The sequence below is a fragment of the Tiliqua scincoides genome, chromosome 2 (genome assembly GCF_035046505.1).
Source record: "Tiliqua scincoides isolate rTilSci1 chromosome 2, rTilSci1.hap2, whole genome shotgun sequence".
NCBI classification, from domain to species: Eukaryota; Metazoa; Chordata; class Lepidosauria; order Squamata; family Scincidae; genus Tiliqua; species Tiliqua scincoides.
Window position 1 is genome coordinate 55,224,684 of NC_089822.1, and position 16,789 is coordinate 55,241,472.

At 42.1% G+C, this 16,789-nt stretch overlaps 1 protein-coding gene across 4 annotated transcripts in view; it reads right to left on the reverse strand.

Moving 5' to 3' along the window:
* Nucleotides 1–1,306: 1,306 nt before the first annotated feature.
* Nucleotides 1,307–16,789, reverse strand: part of ZNF608 (zinc finger protein 608) — a 119,729-nt gene continuing 104,246 nt past the window's right edge. For 3 of the 4 annotated variants that reach the window (XM_066616577.1, XM_066616578.1, XM_066616579.1), the window contains 7 exons: nucleotides 14,272–14,359; nucleotides 11,098–13,522; nucleotides 7,209–7,626; nucleotides 6,584–6,756; nucleotides 4,861–5,014; nucleotides 3,508–3,589; nucleotides 1,307–2,256 (listed from right to left, as the gene is read on the reverse strand). In XM_066616577.1, the coding sequence (XP_066472674.1) occupies nucleotides 2,250–2,256; nucleotides 3,508–3,589; nucleotides 4,861–5,014; nucleotides 6,584–6,756; nucleotides 7,209–7,626; nucleotides 11,098–13,522; nucleotides 14,272–14,359 (3,347 nt within the window). In that variant the 3' untranslated portion in view covers nucleotides 1,307–2,249. Of the gene's footprint in view, nucleotides 2,257–3,503; nucleotides 3,590–4,860; nucleotides 5,015–6,583; nucleotides 6,757–7,208; nucleotides 7,627–11,097; nucleotides 13,523–14,271; nucleotides 14,360–16,789 lie in introns of those variants that run through there. The other variant, XM_066616580.1, reaches the window with a different exon arrangement.

Consider the following 16,789-nt stretch of genomic DNA (forward strand, 5'->3'; position numbering starts at 1 on the left):
GAATGTTTCACGTGTGGTATGCACATTTGGTTCCCAAATTTGTTAATACTGGAACCCACTGTTCAAAACGATACTCTATCGGGACCCACCTTGTTTTTTGAGGCTGAAAGAAGTTTCTCTTTACCAGCCACTCATACTGCTGTTTTTATTCTTTTTACAGTTGTGGGGAGACTACCTCCTGGAGCATTGTTAAGCTCCAAGTTCATTGGATCTGAACCATTCTGGTGGCCTCATGTTTCTCTTTGCACTGGACCAAGGCAAAGTCTGCTACTCATGAGTAAATGTGCACATGCTTCTGTTTTTGTTTCATAGGGCTCAATACATTTTTCTTGTCAGCTATCAGCTTGTCAGTTTTGCAGCCCACCAAAAATCAGGACACAACCCACAGTCTGGGAACCACTGCCTGGGCCATTGTTGGAACCACATCAATAGAGACTGCAGAGCTGGCTGGAAACTTTAGCTGGTATGAAATGCGCTATTTGGTGATAGGATTGGGCTGTTAGTTATGACTAGCGTACAACCCATTACCAAACTACTGTTATACTACTATTAATATAACATATTGAAATAGTTTAGGAACTCATCTATCAGTCTTATGCACTGACTTAAAGTTTAACTGTTTCTTCATCCCTGGTGTTGTATTGTCTCTCACAACCTACGGAGAGATTCCGAACTACAGGTGGAGGCTGTTTATCTGCAGGGGTTCTGTTCCCAGACTCCCCATGAATAATGAAAACTGTGGATAATGAAATCCCTGGTTTTTGGAGCCATCCTGTTCCGAACGTTACCGGAACAAGGTTCTGGTCACACCTGGGAGGTCTACGTGGGGCAATCCGTGGGTTCAGAACCCGTGGTTGAGACAAATCCATGTGTACTGAATCCATGGATAAAAAGGGCCCACCTATAGTTCTTGGATATTTCTTGTGCAAGCCTATGGCCCCACAGACACATAATAATGCTTTTAAATGGCTTTAAGTACCATGGTTTCCCTCCCAGAACCCTGAAATTGCATATATAATATGCTTCTGACAATCCCAGAAACCCTTAGCACCCTCACAGAATTTCCATTACTATGATTCCAAGGGGACAGACATTTTAATGCACTTTAATAGGATACTGTAGCAAGTGAAAGAGAAAAATAGGGCGCATGCTTTCCCCTTATACTGCACTGAAGTTCAAGAATGATCTTTTCAAATCCAGGCCAGCTGCTCACACAGAAGGTGTACATTAAAAAATGTTCTCCAAATCAGCCACATGACACCAAGAAGTACAAAAACAGCTTTTTTTTTTAATTCTGATTGCCAAATTATTTAAGGCAGGTATAAAAATGAAAGCATTCAATATACATTTTACATAAAATAAACTAGATTACAGCATAAAACAAGTAACCAGGCAATGGCATTAAAGTCTCTCTTCTAAAACGGGATAATTGTAAACATTAAAAAAAAGACTGCAGGACTATTCAAGTAATAGAACAATCACAGACGTCTTCTGGTATGCAGGCTATTGGGTTATTTGCCATTCAAGATTATAAAAAAGACATTTCATTATTCACAGATGCTCATTATTTCCCCATTTAAAATCTATACATTATGTACAACACAGTTTTTGTGGTACTGGCAACCCCATGCCTTCCAAATGTATATTCTTCACAATACACAATTACAATGGAACAGTTAATACAGTAACATTTTACACTGATGCATCTTAATAGGAGCCACCAAATAGACATCTAAAATTGTACCAAAGTGTCATTGTCGTCATCACAGTTAGCCTCTATTGAGGGGTGTGGGCAATATTAGAAGGATATGCAAGGTTCAGGCACACAGATACATAACATTAGTTATTTACAGTTTTTAAAAAAGCAAAGGGAAAAGAAACAAACAACCTTTTGTGGTTAACGCTTTCTAAACAAAACAAATACACTTTGAATTTACTTTGTGGTTTACAACTTAGCAGCAGACTCTTTGTGCGAGCCTGATTACTGATACAAAAAAAGTAAAGAATATATTTATATATATATTTATATTTATATAAGCATATATATATATATATAAAAACAGAAGTCTAAATACAGGAACATTTGTTACTCTGTGATAAAAATCTGCAATTTACAAAAATGAAATGACTGGTTTTTGCCTGCCATTAAGGCATTTCAAATTAACACCATGGAACTGATGTCTGTAATAAAGCGCTTTTTCTTTTTTTCATGTGATCCAGTCACATGATAATGTACATTTCCCAATTCATCATTCTCTGTAAGAAAAAGAAAAAAAGGTTAGAATGATGTGTCCGTCAAGTAATTATAAATCAACAATTTTATAAGTGGAAAAAAAGATCTTGAGTAATGTTGTAGCAATATTGGACAAATTTCGTCATTAAAAGCTGCACTGAATTAGCTTGCATTTAATTATAAATAAGGTTTCCATTTCTTTCGAAAGGCTGAAAAGTAATCCTTTTTAAAAGCAGATAAATTATTTACGGAGAAATGCATATCACAGGCTACGCGAATTCGAAGTGGCACCCCTATGTTCTGCTAAGTCTTGAAAGTGTATGAGGACAACACAAAGAGGTAAAGAGACTTGGATTGCACAAGTATATCCAAGCATATCCTCCCCCCCCCCCAGGTCCTACTCCATGGAGATCTAAAGAACTTGTTTTGATATGACGGGCAAGATAGGTACAGCTATTTCAGGAGATAATCACAGCCTGATATTATTGGGCTGCTGTGCTGGCTGCTGAAAAGCAGCCATAAAGCACAGGACACCAGTACAAGCTGCCAGCGTGCAGGCCATACCCTGGCAGACTTCAGAAGATCCACTGGCACAGGTAATTCTGGGACAGGGGGTGGAACAGGGCAAAGGGAAGGTGGGGAGGTGGTGGAATGGGGTGGGGGAGGACAGAACAGGGAGGGAAAGGAGTGGGGGTATGGGTGGATCAGGCTCAGGATGGGGGCAAGTTTGGCAGCAGCACCGCAGACAGAATCCAAACCCCCTTCCCAAGCCTGATCTGCACAATTAAGCCATTTCTGTCCAACGTTGCATGTACATAAAAGGGACCAAATGTGTACACCTGCGGAATGGGCAAAAATGGGTTATCTCAGATCTGCACCAATTATAGATCCAAGGTAACCCATGGCAGCTACTAGGGTTTACCCTGGGGCAAGAGAACAAATGTCCCCTTACCCTGAGAAGACCTCCAGCAGCAACCCCCTCCCACCGTGGGATACAGTGGAGGCTGTGCCACTGCTGCTGCATTGCCGTGTGGGAAATTATATAGGATTGGGTTGTCAGTGATTGATTAATTAATTACATCTATATTCTATGATAACAGCTCTATGGAAAATGTTATAGGGGGTAGAACAATGCTGCTAGTAACCAAACAATGCAGTTGCCCTATAAAGACTAATGCCTATGAACACCTCCTCTTGGAAACCTGCAGTTTGCTCCCTCTCCTCCCTGTTAAGATGTCTTCGTGAATATAATTCAAGGTTTACAGCATATTTACCTTCTTTGTGCAGGAAACATACCAGATGCAGATGCCTGAGCAGCCACTTGCTGAGTGGCAACAAGGGCAGCAGAGGTCAGACCTGGTGGAAAAGCAAAACAGTAGATCTCAGTGGATGCATTTTCTCAGTTTGCTGGTGCTCAAGAGAGTCGACAATCACTTACAGACCTCAGTTTTAACAAGACAGGAATCACAACAGCACCACTGCACTTTGTGCAGGAGGCATACATAATTATTTGAGGCAAGCAGAAGGAGAAAAACCTGGCTGCCTGCTCTAACCAGCACGCCTTCTTAAGATTCTACCTAATAGGCATTTTATAGGGGAAGAAGGCAGTCCGCCTTATTGTATTCTTTTCCAAGTACTGCACTGCATGGTGCTAAATGGCTTGTATGAATTCCTGAATAGGAAGCTCGGTAGAAATAATAGGCACCAGGAAACAACAAGGACCAAAAGTCACAGCCAGTTGCGGCAGCGACGTGGCAGCTCCTTGGAACATAATACTTTCATAATAGCTATCATTTTAAAGTTTTTCCTTTTGAATGCACATAATGTGTCCCATAAGGAGTATGGAACCACTGAATTGCATTTTGAAACAGTCAAGACTTCTACATAAGGAGCTGCTAAAGCACTGGGTGAGCATAATGAATTATTGCCATTTAAGCGACACAATGTATAGCATCCCTTTGCTTCTACACAGTCAGACATTTGCAGGAAAGCTCTCCTTTTAATACTTTCAGAATACAGAGTCTTTCGCATGTCTTCCTGTGAGTCCATTTGTAATTCCATGACTATGTGGTGAGTATACTAAGGGCCCAATCCTACTCAACTTTCCAGTGCCAATGCAGCCATGCCAGCAGGGTACGCACTGCATCCTACAGTGGGGGGACAGTCAGGGAAGCCTTCACAAGGTAATGGAATGATTGTTCTCTTACTTCCAGGCTGCATCGGCACTGGAAAGTTGGGTAGGATTAGGTCCTATAATAGGCCAGATTCTATACCAGAAGAATTTCAGAGTTAACAATTGTTCTAAATTTTTTTTTTAAAAAACCTGACTTCATGCCTAGTGTTTATGAAAGGAGATTTGTGAAAATACATTCTTAAATGTCCCTGAGACGATTTTTTATCATTTTAAAATAAATTCACATGGTGAGTTGAGATACTCAGTGAATACTATATGCTTACATCTAGCCTGAGACCAAGAGTTAAGTTGTTTTTAGAAAAATAAGCAATAAGGAATATAACTGGCACAAATGTTGTCCCATTTCACCTAACTGTTGCTGATGCGTAATATCCAAGTTCACAAAATGAGCTGACACACTTTCAAGGTTCCAAAGCACAAAGCCTCGGCTCACCTTGAAATGGGTCATATTGCCCGGGAATTAGTGGGTAGCCCATTCCAACGTGGGTGTGGTGATGTGTGTGAAGATGCCGTTGGCTAAAGGGCGAATGACGGTCTCGCTCCCTCTCTGCTTCTCTCTCACGCTCAGCTGTAGATTTTTCTACAGGCTGTCAACAAGAAAGGGGTAAAAACAATAAAGATGTTACTTGTAAGGATGCAGAGGATCACAATCAAATTCACAAAAAACCTGGGTAGTCATTTGTCATCTGACACAAGTTACTTATACATTGAAACATTATTCAATTCTCACTAGGCACAGTGCTGTCCTCTGTAGCAAAGCCCTAGACAGAGGATTGTTCGGCACAACATGACTGCCCAAACTCTCCCTTCCCATCAACTCTGCAGAATGGAGCTATTTTACATTCTGCTGCTGCCTGGCAGCTCCAATCTGAACCGCTGGTGGCTTGTGCCAACTTGCTCTCTGGCTACTCCAATTTACTCTGGAAACAGAACCAGCGCTCAGTTGGTCTGAGAAAGAGAAAACCTATTTTAATAGAAGGTTGGGGTACGTGGCTTTTGTTTCAGCAATTAAAATATGGTCTGACTTATTTAAAACCACATAACAGCTTTACACGTTGACAGGGAAATTGTAAAAACCAAGGAAATGTGTAGATAGCATTAATGTGTTCCCTTTTCAGTCCCGTTTGTGTGTATGTGGGTGCATGAGTGTATACATATTATTTAGCTCAATGTACACTGCTGCACACTGCAGTGGGTAAATATAAATTAAGGAGGAAAAAAACCCCTATATAAAAAAAGAATACCTACCATACACAAATTACTTGGAAATTAAAATTAAATCCCATAGCTTGTTTGTCAAATGGCAGCTCAAACCAGTTATACAACCCAACTTCTTTCCTCACTATTCTCAAATAAGAGTTTCTTCTTATACAGCATTAGCTGCATATATGTGCACATTTTCATCTCAGACAATTTCCTTTGGCTTCAAAGCATTTTTTTTTTTTTTTTGCAGAAAACCGGATTATACATACTAAATATTTCTGATTTATAACAGGAAACAAGAATATGTCCTTTTACACTGCTACAAGGAGGTATCCCATGGACTCTGGGTCTGTTTGGGGATGTTAGTGACGATCCTTGCCCCTATGCCATGCAGGGTCAGGACTGCAGAATACTGCCTCTCTAGTTGAGCATCCCCTGACTGGGGAAGGGCCTCAGAGGGCCTTAAGTGTCACTTCTGGCTTTCAACAAAAACTGGAAGTGAGCTGTAAAGGCCCACCAGAGGCCTCAGAAGGCCTTTGGAGGGCTGGGAAGGCCACACCCTCAAAAGAAGGCTAGGAAAGGGGCAGGAAGGGCAGCAAAGAAGGTGCTGCTGCTCCTGTAGGCATGACACCTGGGGTTTCTGACCCCCTTGCCCCCTCCTAGGTACACCACTGACTGATGTCCTGTAAGTCTCTATATCACCTTTCCTTTATAATACTGTACATACATTATCATAGCTGAGAAACCAGGAAGCAATGGTTCTAGTAAGAAGTGAAAAAGGCAGAATCAGGGAGGCATTTGGAGGCAGGAAGGGACACTGATTCTTGTATAAGCACATAAGGAGCTTGCTGAAATCCCAATTCCACTCCTGAATATGTTCTTCCTTCACTTTTTTCTAATTCTAACTTTGTCCAATATGTGGAATTCTTTCGCCACAAGAGAAGATGTCTTACAGCAGGAGACTTGCTGCGATACTGGTTGGCATGTTGCTGCAACAAATCCAGTGCTTTCGATTCAGTGGTTGATTTTACATTGATGCTAGGGCTGGTATTGACTTTTTCCACCTCTTCTCTCCCAGACATCTTCCCATAAACAGGATAATGAAATCCTGGTGAGAGATAGGCCCCTGCAGATAAATAAATAATAAATGCCAGTTTAAGTTAGGGTTATCTTTTGGAGGCAAGCAATTCCACATTCAACACATTACAGTCACAAAAATCATATTCATGCAATTTGATTTCCAAACCCTCACCCCAGTAATTCAAGCCTAATGAATGGAGGTTATAAAGAGGGTTGAGCTTACAGTGATTGTGAACATTTACAGGTCCTCTTGAGTGAAAGCAACAGGAACAATAATGGTTCTGACAGTGAGTGCTTAGAATATTTTTACAGGCAGTCAACTGTCTGTCAATAAAATGGCCATAGCAGAATGTCACTGGTTGTGGAAACTGTATCTGTAAATGCTGATAGTTTACTTAAAAAAGGGGGAATAGCTTGTGTTAAATCTATTTCACTAAGATGCAGAATCAAAATAGATGGGCTGCCATTTGTGTCCATCTAGCTGTATTCAGTACACACCTGGATAGCTGTGCATGAGGACGGGAGACACAGCACGGTATGCTGGATGATTGGGATCATACATCTGTGGGTATGGGTAAGCGTGCAAGTACTGTATGTATGACTGATGCTGAGTCATTGGAGAGGAAACAGCCACTCTAGCGCCCCGTGACTCTTTCCAATTTACAGGAGTCTTTCGATCATCATTTTTCATCTTGTTCTCCTCCAATGACTGGGAATCAGACCGTTTGATCTCCTTAGGCTCCTCTTTAATGCTGTTTAATGAGACAGGAAGGCTGGAGAAGGAAGCTTCCTTATTAGGTGTTTTTCTGGGGCTATCTTCTTTTAACTTCTTTTCACGTTCCAATTCCTCTGTTTTCTGTTGTTCAAGGTATTTTGGCTGATACACATAATGGTGCCATGTTCTTGTATCTGGGTCCTGATAAGGAAGGGGAAGAACAAACATCAATTCATCCTAAATATATCATCTAAAAGAAGCATCTTTGCAGTCACACCGAAATGAAAAACAGAGAAAGTAAAATTGTGGTCCCAGTTCAGGCACTGCCTTTATTTCACTGAACAAGAAATCCTATTCATATCATTCAGAGCTTTGGAGATTCCGAGGAGTTGGCAAAAGCTGTTTAGAGACATTGTGGGAACTGTGTCTTGCCCCCCAGGGGGAATGAGGAAAGGCTGAAAAAATACATTTGAGGAAAAACTGAAATATATGCAATACTTATCAAATCTAAGTTGTAGGTTTTATTGCTTAAATAACATTTAATCATTATTGATTGTTATGGTATTACAGAAAACTTATTTAGCAGATAAAATTGTAGTTGGGTATATTTATCACATTTAAATGCTAAGAACGCCTTAAATTTTATCCAAAACAATATCCAATATTTTATCTGAAATATGTTCAGTAAACATGGAAACACCAAGGAGCTGTACCCTAGGGAAGCTAAAAATAACTTATTTTTTGCCAGTTAGGAAAATGGGAAGAAACACTGTAGAAAATAAAAGGCATAAGAACATAAGGCTTTATTATCTGGACACTGAAAGAGTGACCGGGATCCAAAACTGCACAACTAATTCTGCCCACTAATTCTAATACTTCAGGCACATGTTTCTTGTGCAGCAGACCCCACTCTCACCCCAACTCTTGCCTTAAAGCAAACCTCTTTTGAAACTCAGGGCAGTTTTAAAAGAAGTTTGTAACTGGGATTGTCTGCTGTTCAATTAAAAAAATCCCACTGTGCTTTTAGGCTCCCACTGGGTTCAGCCTAATATCTTCGGATGCTAGTCTGTACACAGAAATGTTATACTGAAGGAACATAAGAAACTCCTATTTTTAGAGAAAACACTTAGAGAAGAAATATACTTAGAGCCTAATTAAGGAGTAGCAATTCCTTTGGATATTCAGTTAAAAATTCTAGTGAATGCTGAAATCTTCAGTAGTACATTTCATCATCCTACACAGCGAGGATGCAATTCTATGCACACTTTTGTGGATCAAGCCCCAATGAACTCTGATGGACTTACTTGTGATGAAGAGTGCAAAGGAATGGGCTACAAGTGTCACAGTAAGTGTAGACTGCACAAACCCTCCCAAGTCACAAGCTCAATTTGGCTCCTCAAGACAAATTTATAAAGGTTTGTATATTTGTAGAATTCTGCAGACTGTGTTTTTGTGGTAACACAGATAGTGTTGACAGTACTGTTAGTACTTTTCCATTTTAGTTATTGCTGTTTGTGGGAACCCCAAATGCCTGTCCACAGATATAACTATAATGGAGATGCATTATTATAGTACCTCTACCCAGAAGATGTGTGGTGGTATAAAGTCATACTGAAAGCAGTCCACAGTTCTCCTAAACAGATGCTTAGGTCGGCTGAAATCCATAGCGTTATTTAATCACAAATGCTACCCAGAATACACATTCCTGTGCATACAGAAGAGCACTCTGGAAGTCTTACAGTGTGATGCTATGCATGATTACTCAGAAGTAAGTCCAACTGTGTTTAATTTGGTTTACCCCCAAGAAAGTGTCTATAGGAATGTAGATTTAATTAACATCAAAAAAACCCCACCATCAGTTAAAAGCTACATACACTTTTTTACTTGTTCAGGGAAAAGGAGGGGGCAAGAGGAGGAGCAAACAAGTACTCTGTTACTCACTACCCAACAAGCACAAAGGTGTTTGATGAGTATCAGAAAAAGGTGCCTGTGAGAGGTGGTGACAAAAGTTGCAGGTCCAAGGCAAAGCAGGCACAGCAACAAAAGAATATAGAGAATTACAGACAATTTAGGGCCCAATCCTACAGCACCGCTGCTGAGCTCAAGTGCCTGGTGTGGCAAATGTGCCATTAAGGTACATCTGCAACAACCAAAGAAAAGGGAGCACTGGTGCCAGCCCAGCACCAGAAGGACAGGTAGGAGTGTCTGGGCAGCAGTAAGGACCTTGGGGGTGAGGAGGTGTTCTGGGGCAGGGAGAGTGACCAGCCCGGGAGGAGGTCCAGATCCTATCCTTCGCGTCAGGCTGCAAAACAGCTAGCACAGATTTGAGAAGGCAAATTGCGGAGACTTGGGCTTTCCTTGGGGGAAGGGGAAGAAAGTCAGCGGCCCCAGTGTGCCACTGGATACAGTGGTTGCCATTTTGGCACTGCTGCACCCAGCAGTGCCACCTGGGATAGAATTGGGCTGTTACACTCATATAGGACTTATACTTAAACGGATTTACAGAAGACTTATACCCCCCCATACTCAGCCCTGAGAAGACCCTCTGCCTTCAAAATTACTCTGTTACACCTCCTACCCAACTCTTCGAAAACCTGCAACTTATAAGATGCATAGGCAATCCCTTTTGGTGGACAAAGTCTTCTGCCTCTGGACTGGGTCTTTTCTAGGAATACGCATGTGGGTTTCAAAGTATACAATGTGTAAGAATTAATTGTATTCAATTTGGCAAGCAAGAAGTTGTCTCTTTTCTGATTAAACTAGCGAGTGCTGATGTCAGAATCATCAAAGCTCTGTACTTGGAATTCCAAGATGCTTTCCCCACACCACTTAAGGGTGCATTTGGAGTTACAACTACCCGTTACTGGGAATGGTCTGGCATGATGGGCCTTCTGATGGGCTTGGGCTCTTGCCTAGTCCCTGCTAAGTGGACTAACTCCGCTTCCCCTGTGATACTAGCAGTGTTTCCCAAATGATGAAGATGATTTAACTTATTCACAGTGAAAATCATGATAATCATAGTAGAAAACCTCTGCTAACTGGGCAAAACAACATATTCTAAAGTGGTGGTTCTTTTATATTGGGCAGGGGGAAAGCATCTGTCCCTACTCACCTTGGGATAGTCTTGTCCACTGGCTGCTTGCTAGAGACTCTTCTGCATCTTTTTGTTTTATGACTGTGAGCCCTCTGGAATAGGGAACCACCTTTTCATTCATTTTGCTACATAAATTGCTTTGTGTACTTTTTGTTGAAAAGTAATACGTAAATAATAAATCATCATCATCGGATTTATGCTCTCTGTAAAGGGACTGAATATCCAGCAAGTTTCAAATTATTCATTTCCCTAGTCACTAGTGCAAATAAAAGTTGCCGCCAGCAGATCAGGCAAGACCTTACTGAGATGATAAAGCTAATTCTCCCATTAGCCCTTCCAATTTAAGAAATGACAGCCCAGCATACAGCTTCTATAGGGCGGACACTTTAACACAGAGCTCTGCCACAGAAGCTAAGCTTGAGGTTAACCTCCTGAGAGCAACATCCTGGGATGTAACAGAAAACACAGCTACACAAGTGACTTCGCGTCTAAGAAGTCAGACAGAAGCAGACTATCAACCTGTGTCAAAACTTTTATGACTCATTGAGCCATGAAATCATTTGAATCCCAACACTCACCTGCTTAAATCTTGTTGTAGGATCTATTCCTGTCTGTTTCATAGAATCCATAACAGATTTCATTTCCACAGCCTCCTTGATAAGCTGGTGGTTTTCCATTTGCTTTGCTTTGAAGCTATCAGACTGCATCTGTTGCTGATGATTGGAAAGAATCTGCGATTTGCTGGCCTCCTCAGTTTTACTTGGGACCGATGACCCGAGTTTAGTGTTGTTTTTACTGGCCTCAGGAGTTGAAGGAGCTTTAGAGATTGTCGCAGAGGGGACATTTTTCAGTTTGTCATCTTTCCCCAAGTCTTTAAGGGGGAGCTCACTTTTCCTCTCACAGTCTCTCCCAGTCTGTGCCATTTTCTGTTCTGCCAGCCTCTGGTCTTCATAGTATTTTTCATACTGCTGCCTGTAAGCAGGGTTAGAAGCCATTAAGGACTTCTGGTCCATGTAAAGCCCATAGGCGTATTGGCCGTAGTAAAGTGATTGGGCAAGTGCAGGATGCCTCTGAGTGATGACTGACTGGTGCTGAGGCTGCAGGTTGGTGGCACTGGCTTCACTTTTCTTGGACTCAGTGGGCTCAGCTTTCTCTTTCTTCTCAGCCTCTTCCTCTGCCTCCTTTTTTATCTTCATCCCCTGTGTATTATTGCTGTTCCCAGCTGCAGGGGTGCTGACCTGTCCAGAGTGCATGTAACTTGGAGAATAATAAGGATCGTAACCATGGTAATAGGGAGAATGGCCGTCTTTTACTTGGGGAGGTTGAACTGGGGTTGAGGAATGCCCTTTTACCACACTGTCCTTATTAGAAATAATATCTGATGGGGAGCTGGCCTTTGACCTCATACCCTCTGACCTGCTATCAGAACCGCCATCATCTGCGGCATCAGAGATATCGGAGTAAGCAGGACTGTTGGTTTTGGCAGCTGTGCCCTCTGCCCCGTTCTGTGTCAACACATGCAGTGGCGCTATAGAAGACTGCCCATTCACCAAAGTGTTGCATTCCATTCTGGACGCACTCCCTATAGAAGGGCTGGGTGCATTGTCTGTGAAAGTGTAAACCTTATCAGCTTCCGCTTTAATGCTTGCCATCCTGCTCTCTTGAGACTCTGACAGTCCATTAGCTAACACTTCATTCTTGCTGAGATGTTCCTTTAAAAAATGCCCGGCGATCTCTTTCCCAGACCCCTTTGTGTCCTCTAATTTTCCCAGCTTCAGTTCCAGTTTAGGACTTCCACTCTCTTTGCTCTCTTTGTCCTTCAGCTTTCGCTTCTCCTTTTTCTTTTTGTCTTTGAGTAACGTGAGAGCTGGATTTACAGTGCTCGGCTCTCCCATAATTGTGGGCTTTGGTTGAATAGGTTTTAGCGGAGGGCTCTTTGGTGTCGCCTGCACAACAGTCGTCGTTAGCGAGGGCAATCCTGGTATTGTACCAGTAGTGGTGGCTGTAAAGGCTGCCGTAGGTATAGCTATTAACTGCGGCGGTGTGGGAGCTGGAGCTGGTGCAATGGGTCTGGCAGTTTTCAGCTTGGAAAGGTTTTTATCCACTTTGCAGTTATTGGCTTTTTTACATTTGTCCTTCTCTCCCAAGTTCTTCTTGTCTATTAGTCCTTCAGCTTCCAGTTTGGGCATTTCAGTGGCCAAACTGCCATCTGCCACTTGACAGTTCTCCAAAGTCACTGTCATGTTAGAAATGACTGGGAGGCTGTTCAGCTCACTATTCAAGCCCCTCTTTTTGCCAGAATTCTTGCTATTATTAGCCTGTTCCCTCTTCCCCTTTGGTGTCCCGGGGGTGCTGAGGGAACAAGGAGATGTTGGGGCCTTCAACGGATCAAAATGGGATAAACTTGTGCTTGGCTCACTGCATTCAAGTGCCACATTGCTGAGCGCTTCCTCACAATCTGAGATTTTGTCTTCACTGTCTGGCTCAAATTCCAGCTTATTTTCTGGGTCCAAATGTGCATGAGCCTGGTGGTACCTCAACCCGTTAATGTGCTTGTATTTTTTGTTGCAATTGGGATGGGGGCAATCAATCAAAACTGGAGAAGAGCAGCCTTGGTCCAGAAAAGTCGTCTCCGACTTTCCCTGGGGAGTGGTGGGAGTGCTTCTGGAATTGGTACGCACACGCTTTCCAGATTTACTGTCCTCTGAACTGGAGTTCAAGTCCAGCTCCATGGGTGGCTTGTTTTTCCTCTTATTGGTGGCCAAGGGACTGACTTTAACATCCTCAATGGCACAGTTTGGGGGCGTCCTGCGGCCACTCGAATTAAGGCTGCCCCGCCTCCCTTTTCCATTGGCACCACCTCGGTTCTTGTTTTGGAGCCCTCTGGACTCTGTAAAGCTCACATCAGTCCCAGGTGTGGCTGCAGCTGCTGCAGATCTTGCTCGTTTCCCTCTGCCTCGACCTCCTCGCATTTCCAGGTCACTTGTTGGTGATTCACAAAACCTGTGTAAATAAAGCCAGATGTCAGGACTGAGTTGTCAAGGAGAAAAAAAAATAGAGATATGACTGTAAACAATGGACTAAGTACATATCAAAACAATATACAGGGCATGAAGAAACCATAAGAGGCTCATAGGTCCTTAAAGGAAGTGTTAAAAAGAAGAAAGGAAGAAGCTTAGGCTTGGGGAGGGGGGGCGGGAGAGAAGAATAACTCTATTTATTCCTTACTTTACACTCTGCTTACCAGCCAAAAGAAGAAGAAGTCTTCCTAAACAGTTTTCAGTAAGATAAGATAAACCATACAATAATAAAACCAGAAAATAATAACAAGAAGCATAAAATCAACATCGGTTCCAATCAATATGCTAAGTCATAGAAGACTTCCAAAAAGGTCTTGATGAGCTTTCTAAATACAGGGAAGAATTTAGCTGAACTTCACCAGTGATAATGGAGAAAGGCCTCTGTCTGTTGCTTATCCATGACACTGCAGAAGGCAACCCCTCTCTCTCTCAAAAAAATGGGCAACTCTGATGACGCTTAATGGCAGAGAGAGAATGCCTTAATACTGAATTCCAACACCAGAAACAAGTTTCCCCTCAAGGCTTCCATTTTACTGTGTCCAACAAAGAATTTACTCTTGTCCTGGATGGTTTCAGTTACCTGAGATTGTTCTCTCTTAGTCTCTGGCAAGTTCCCCATACAGAATATTGAGAAGAAAGCAAAGAAACAACCGACTCAGCGTTACAGCTTACCTGGGTGGAGCCCAATCATGCTTCGTACAATCAAGCAGTGTGCCAACATAAGTTTTATTCCGCCATGTCACATTTACAACAAGGACACCTGCAGAGAAGAGAGAAGCAAAACATTACCACAGTTAGAACCAGGCTTGGAACCTGGCTTAAAAAAACAGGGGGATAAAAAAAAACCCAGGGCTCCATTTTCATTTGCTTTCAAAGGTGGTGGTTTACAAGCTTCCTCTTTTTTTGGGTTTCAGTGACCTCCAATTAAAACCTGCAGGAAAACGGGCCTGCATACAGGAGCACAAGACAGAGAAGGAGAGAGTAATCAAGATACAGCTGTGCAAAGGAAATGGGTTTTGCTCTATCCTGCTGTACAAGGCAACAGTTACCTCTTAATTTTGCTATTATTGCACATAATTGTTTTTGTTTGGCAGCCAGCTCACATCCACCAAGTACCAGCAACTAGTGCTTAAAGCAGTAGGCAAACTGGTGGAGATTCGGCTTTGTCCTCAAAGATGCTATAGCCGTTATTTTAATTATTATACAGTTACACATACAGTATTTTAACGAATGTGTGTACAAATACATTGCAACGTGCTATTAAATATAGATGACTGATGTAATATTGACACACTGATACTGGATGCCCTTCATTTACCTCTGCCACAATCTACAGAGAGACATTTTTGCAAAATGATGCAGACTATACAGTTTTACCCTTTCTAAAGCAGAATACTATATTTTTATAACCAAAAGGTACCTCAAAAGTTAGTGTGACAATAAATATTCTTCGGCAATCCCCCCCCCATACAGAGCTATTAAGTTTTGCCTCAGTATTGCTCACAGTCACAGAAATACAATTTATAACAATTAAGCTTGGAGGTTAGTGAACATAATGACACTTTTAATTCACTAAATGCACCTTGAATTCATTACGCACTGAACAGTCCTCTGTGTTTTCAAAACATTACAACGCACAGTCAAAAAGGCCCCGAGTACCACAAAGAAAGAGCTGGAAAGAAAATCTTTCTAAAGCTTTAACCTCAATAGCCAAAACTGAATGAGGGCCCCTCCTTGCCCTACACCTTTGGGTCTCCTAGTTCCCAGTCCCAGCTCTTAAAGCGGTGACATAATAAGGAGATAAATAAATAATGAAGTGCGCCTCATGTTTCTCAGTTTGTCGGCTTGCTTTTACGTCACCAGTGCAATTTCTAATTCTGCATTAAACCTTTCCCCTAGACTGCTACACCAATGTAAAGAAAACATGTAACCTGCAGCTTATTTCCTCAGGGTCCTTTTAACAGCAGGAAAGTATTTTGAAATGCTATTAGCTAAAGTACCAGGGAAGCAGGGATTTCCTTTAAGCATTTTCAAGAGCGTGGTGGGGGGGGGGGTGGGCTATGGATCCCTGCATGGTTTTAGCTTGTTATTGTAAAATGACAGCAGGATCCAGAATAGTGCAGGTATCCTGACTTTTGGTCTACGTTTTTAAAAAGAAACTCCAGATAAAAAGATAAATCTTTAGTAAGATGAAAAGCAATTAAGTCATTTTTTTAATGGCATGGGTTTTTATGTGTGTGTGCTCTTGTGCTTGGTTTTAACAGCTGGAAAAACACATTTTATTCCCATCCCTGAGGAAAAAAAAAACACACCAAGATATACCCGATGAAACTATGAAGGGGCGAAAAAAAGAATGCACTGTTTTTCTCATCATTTGCTCTCCAGGGCACCGCGTGTGGTGTCAGAGACCTTTCCAACTGCTTAAAATTCTTCAGCATGTCAGCTATATTTACAGCACTGGAAGATATTTGTATTGCCAGAAGGTTACCGCATTTTTAGCTTTAGATGCAATAGGCTGGATCACTTTGTTCCAGAGTCTCTCATGTAGCACAAATGTATAATTAAAATTGCTTGAAAGGGAAACATGAAAGAAACAACAAGCCTTCCATTCTTGGAGTAATAAAATTAAAAACAGGAAAAGTCTGCACAGACACTTAACATTTGTCTGCAGTGAAAGGCTTTTGTTATTGCCTTCCCCTAAGGGCTTCATATTTCCAGCAAACACACGCTCTGGATTGGCTAGCGCCTGCTGGGAACGCTGCTATCTGATTGGCTGGGCTATGCATGCAGCACAGGCCACAAAAAGCCAGCTTCAAAGGAAAATCCTGATGCAACTCCACAGCCCTGTGCAAGGAGGAGGCAACAGGATGAGGGGGAAGGGAGCAAGCCAGGCAGCATCTGTGCAATGGAGAGGCTTGCTTCAGCGCCTCCTGCCTTGGTAATCAAATTCCAGCGTGTTTGCTCTAACTAGGCTTGTGACTGTGCTGAAAGGTGACTGTCTGCTAAATTGTGCCGTGTTTATACACAAGTAGGTCGAGACAGCATTCAAAAGTGATTCTGGGCTGGAGGAAAATCTGCCCTAAAGGACAGTGAGATTGCCCAAGAGAAAAACGGTTAGTCATTTGGCTAGCTGGGTGGCTTCCTGGGAAAGATCGGTTAATGACCAGCAATGTAAATCTCTCCTAACTAT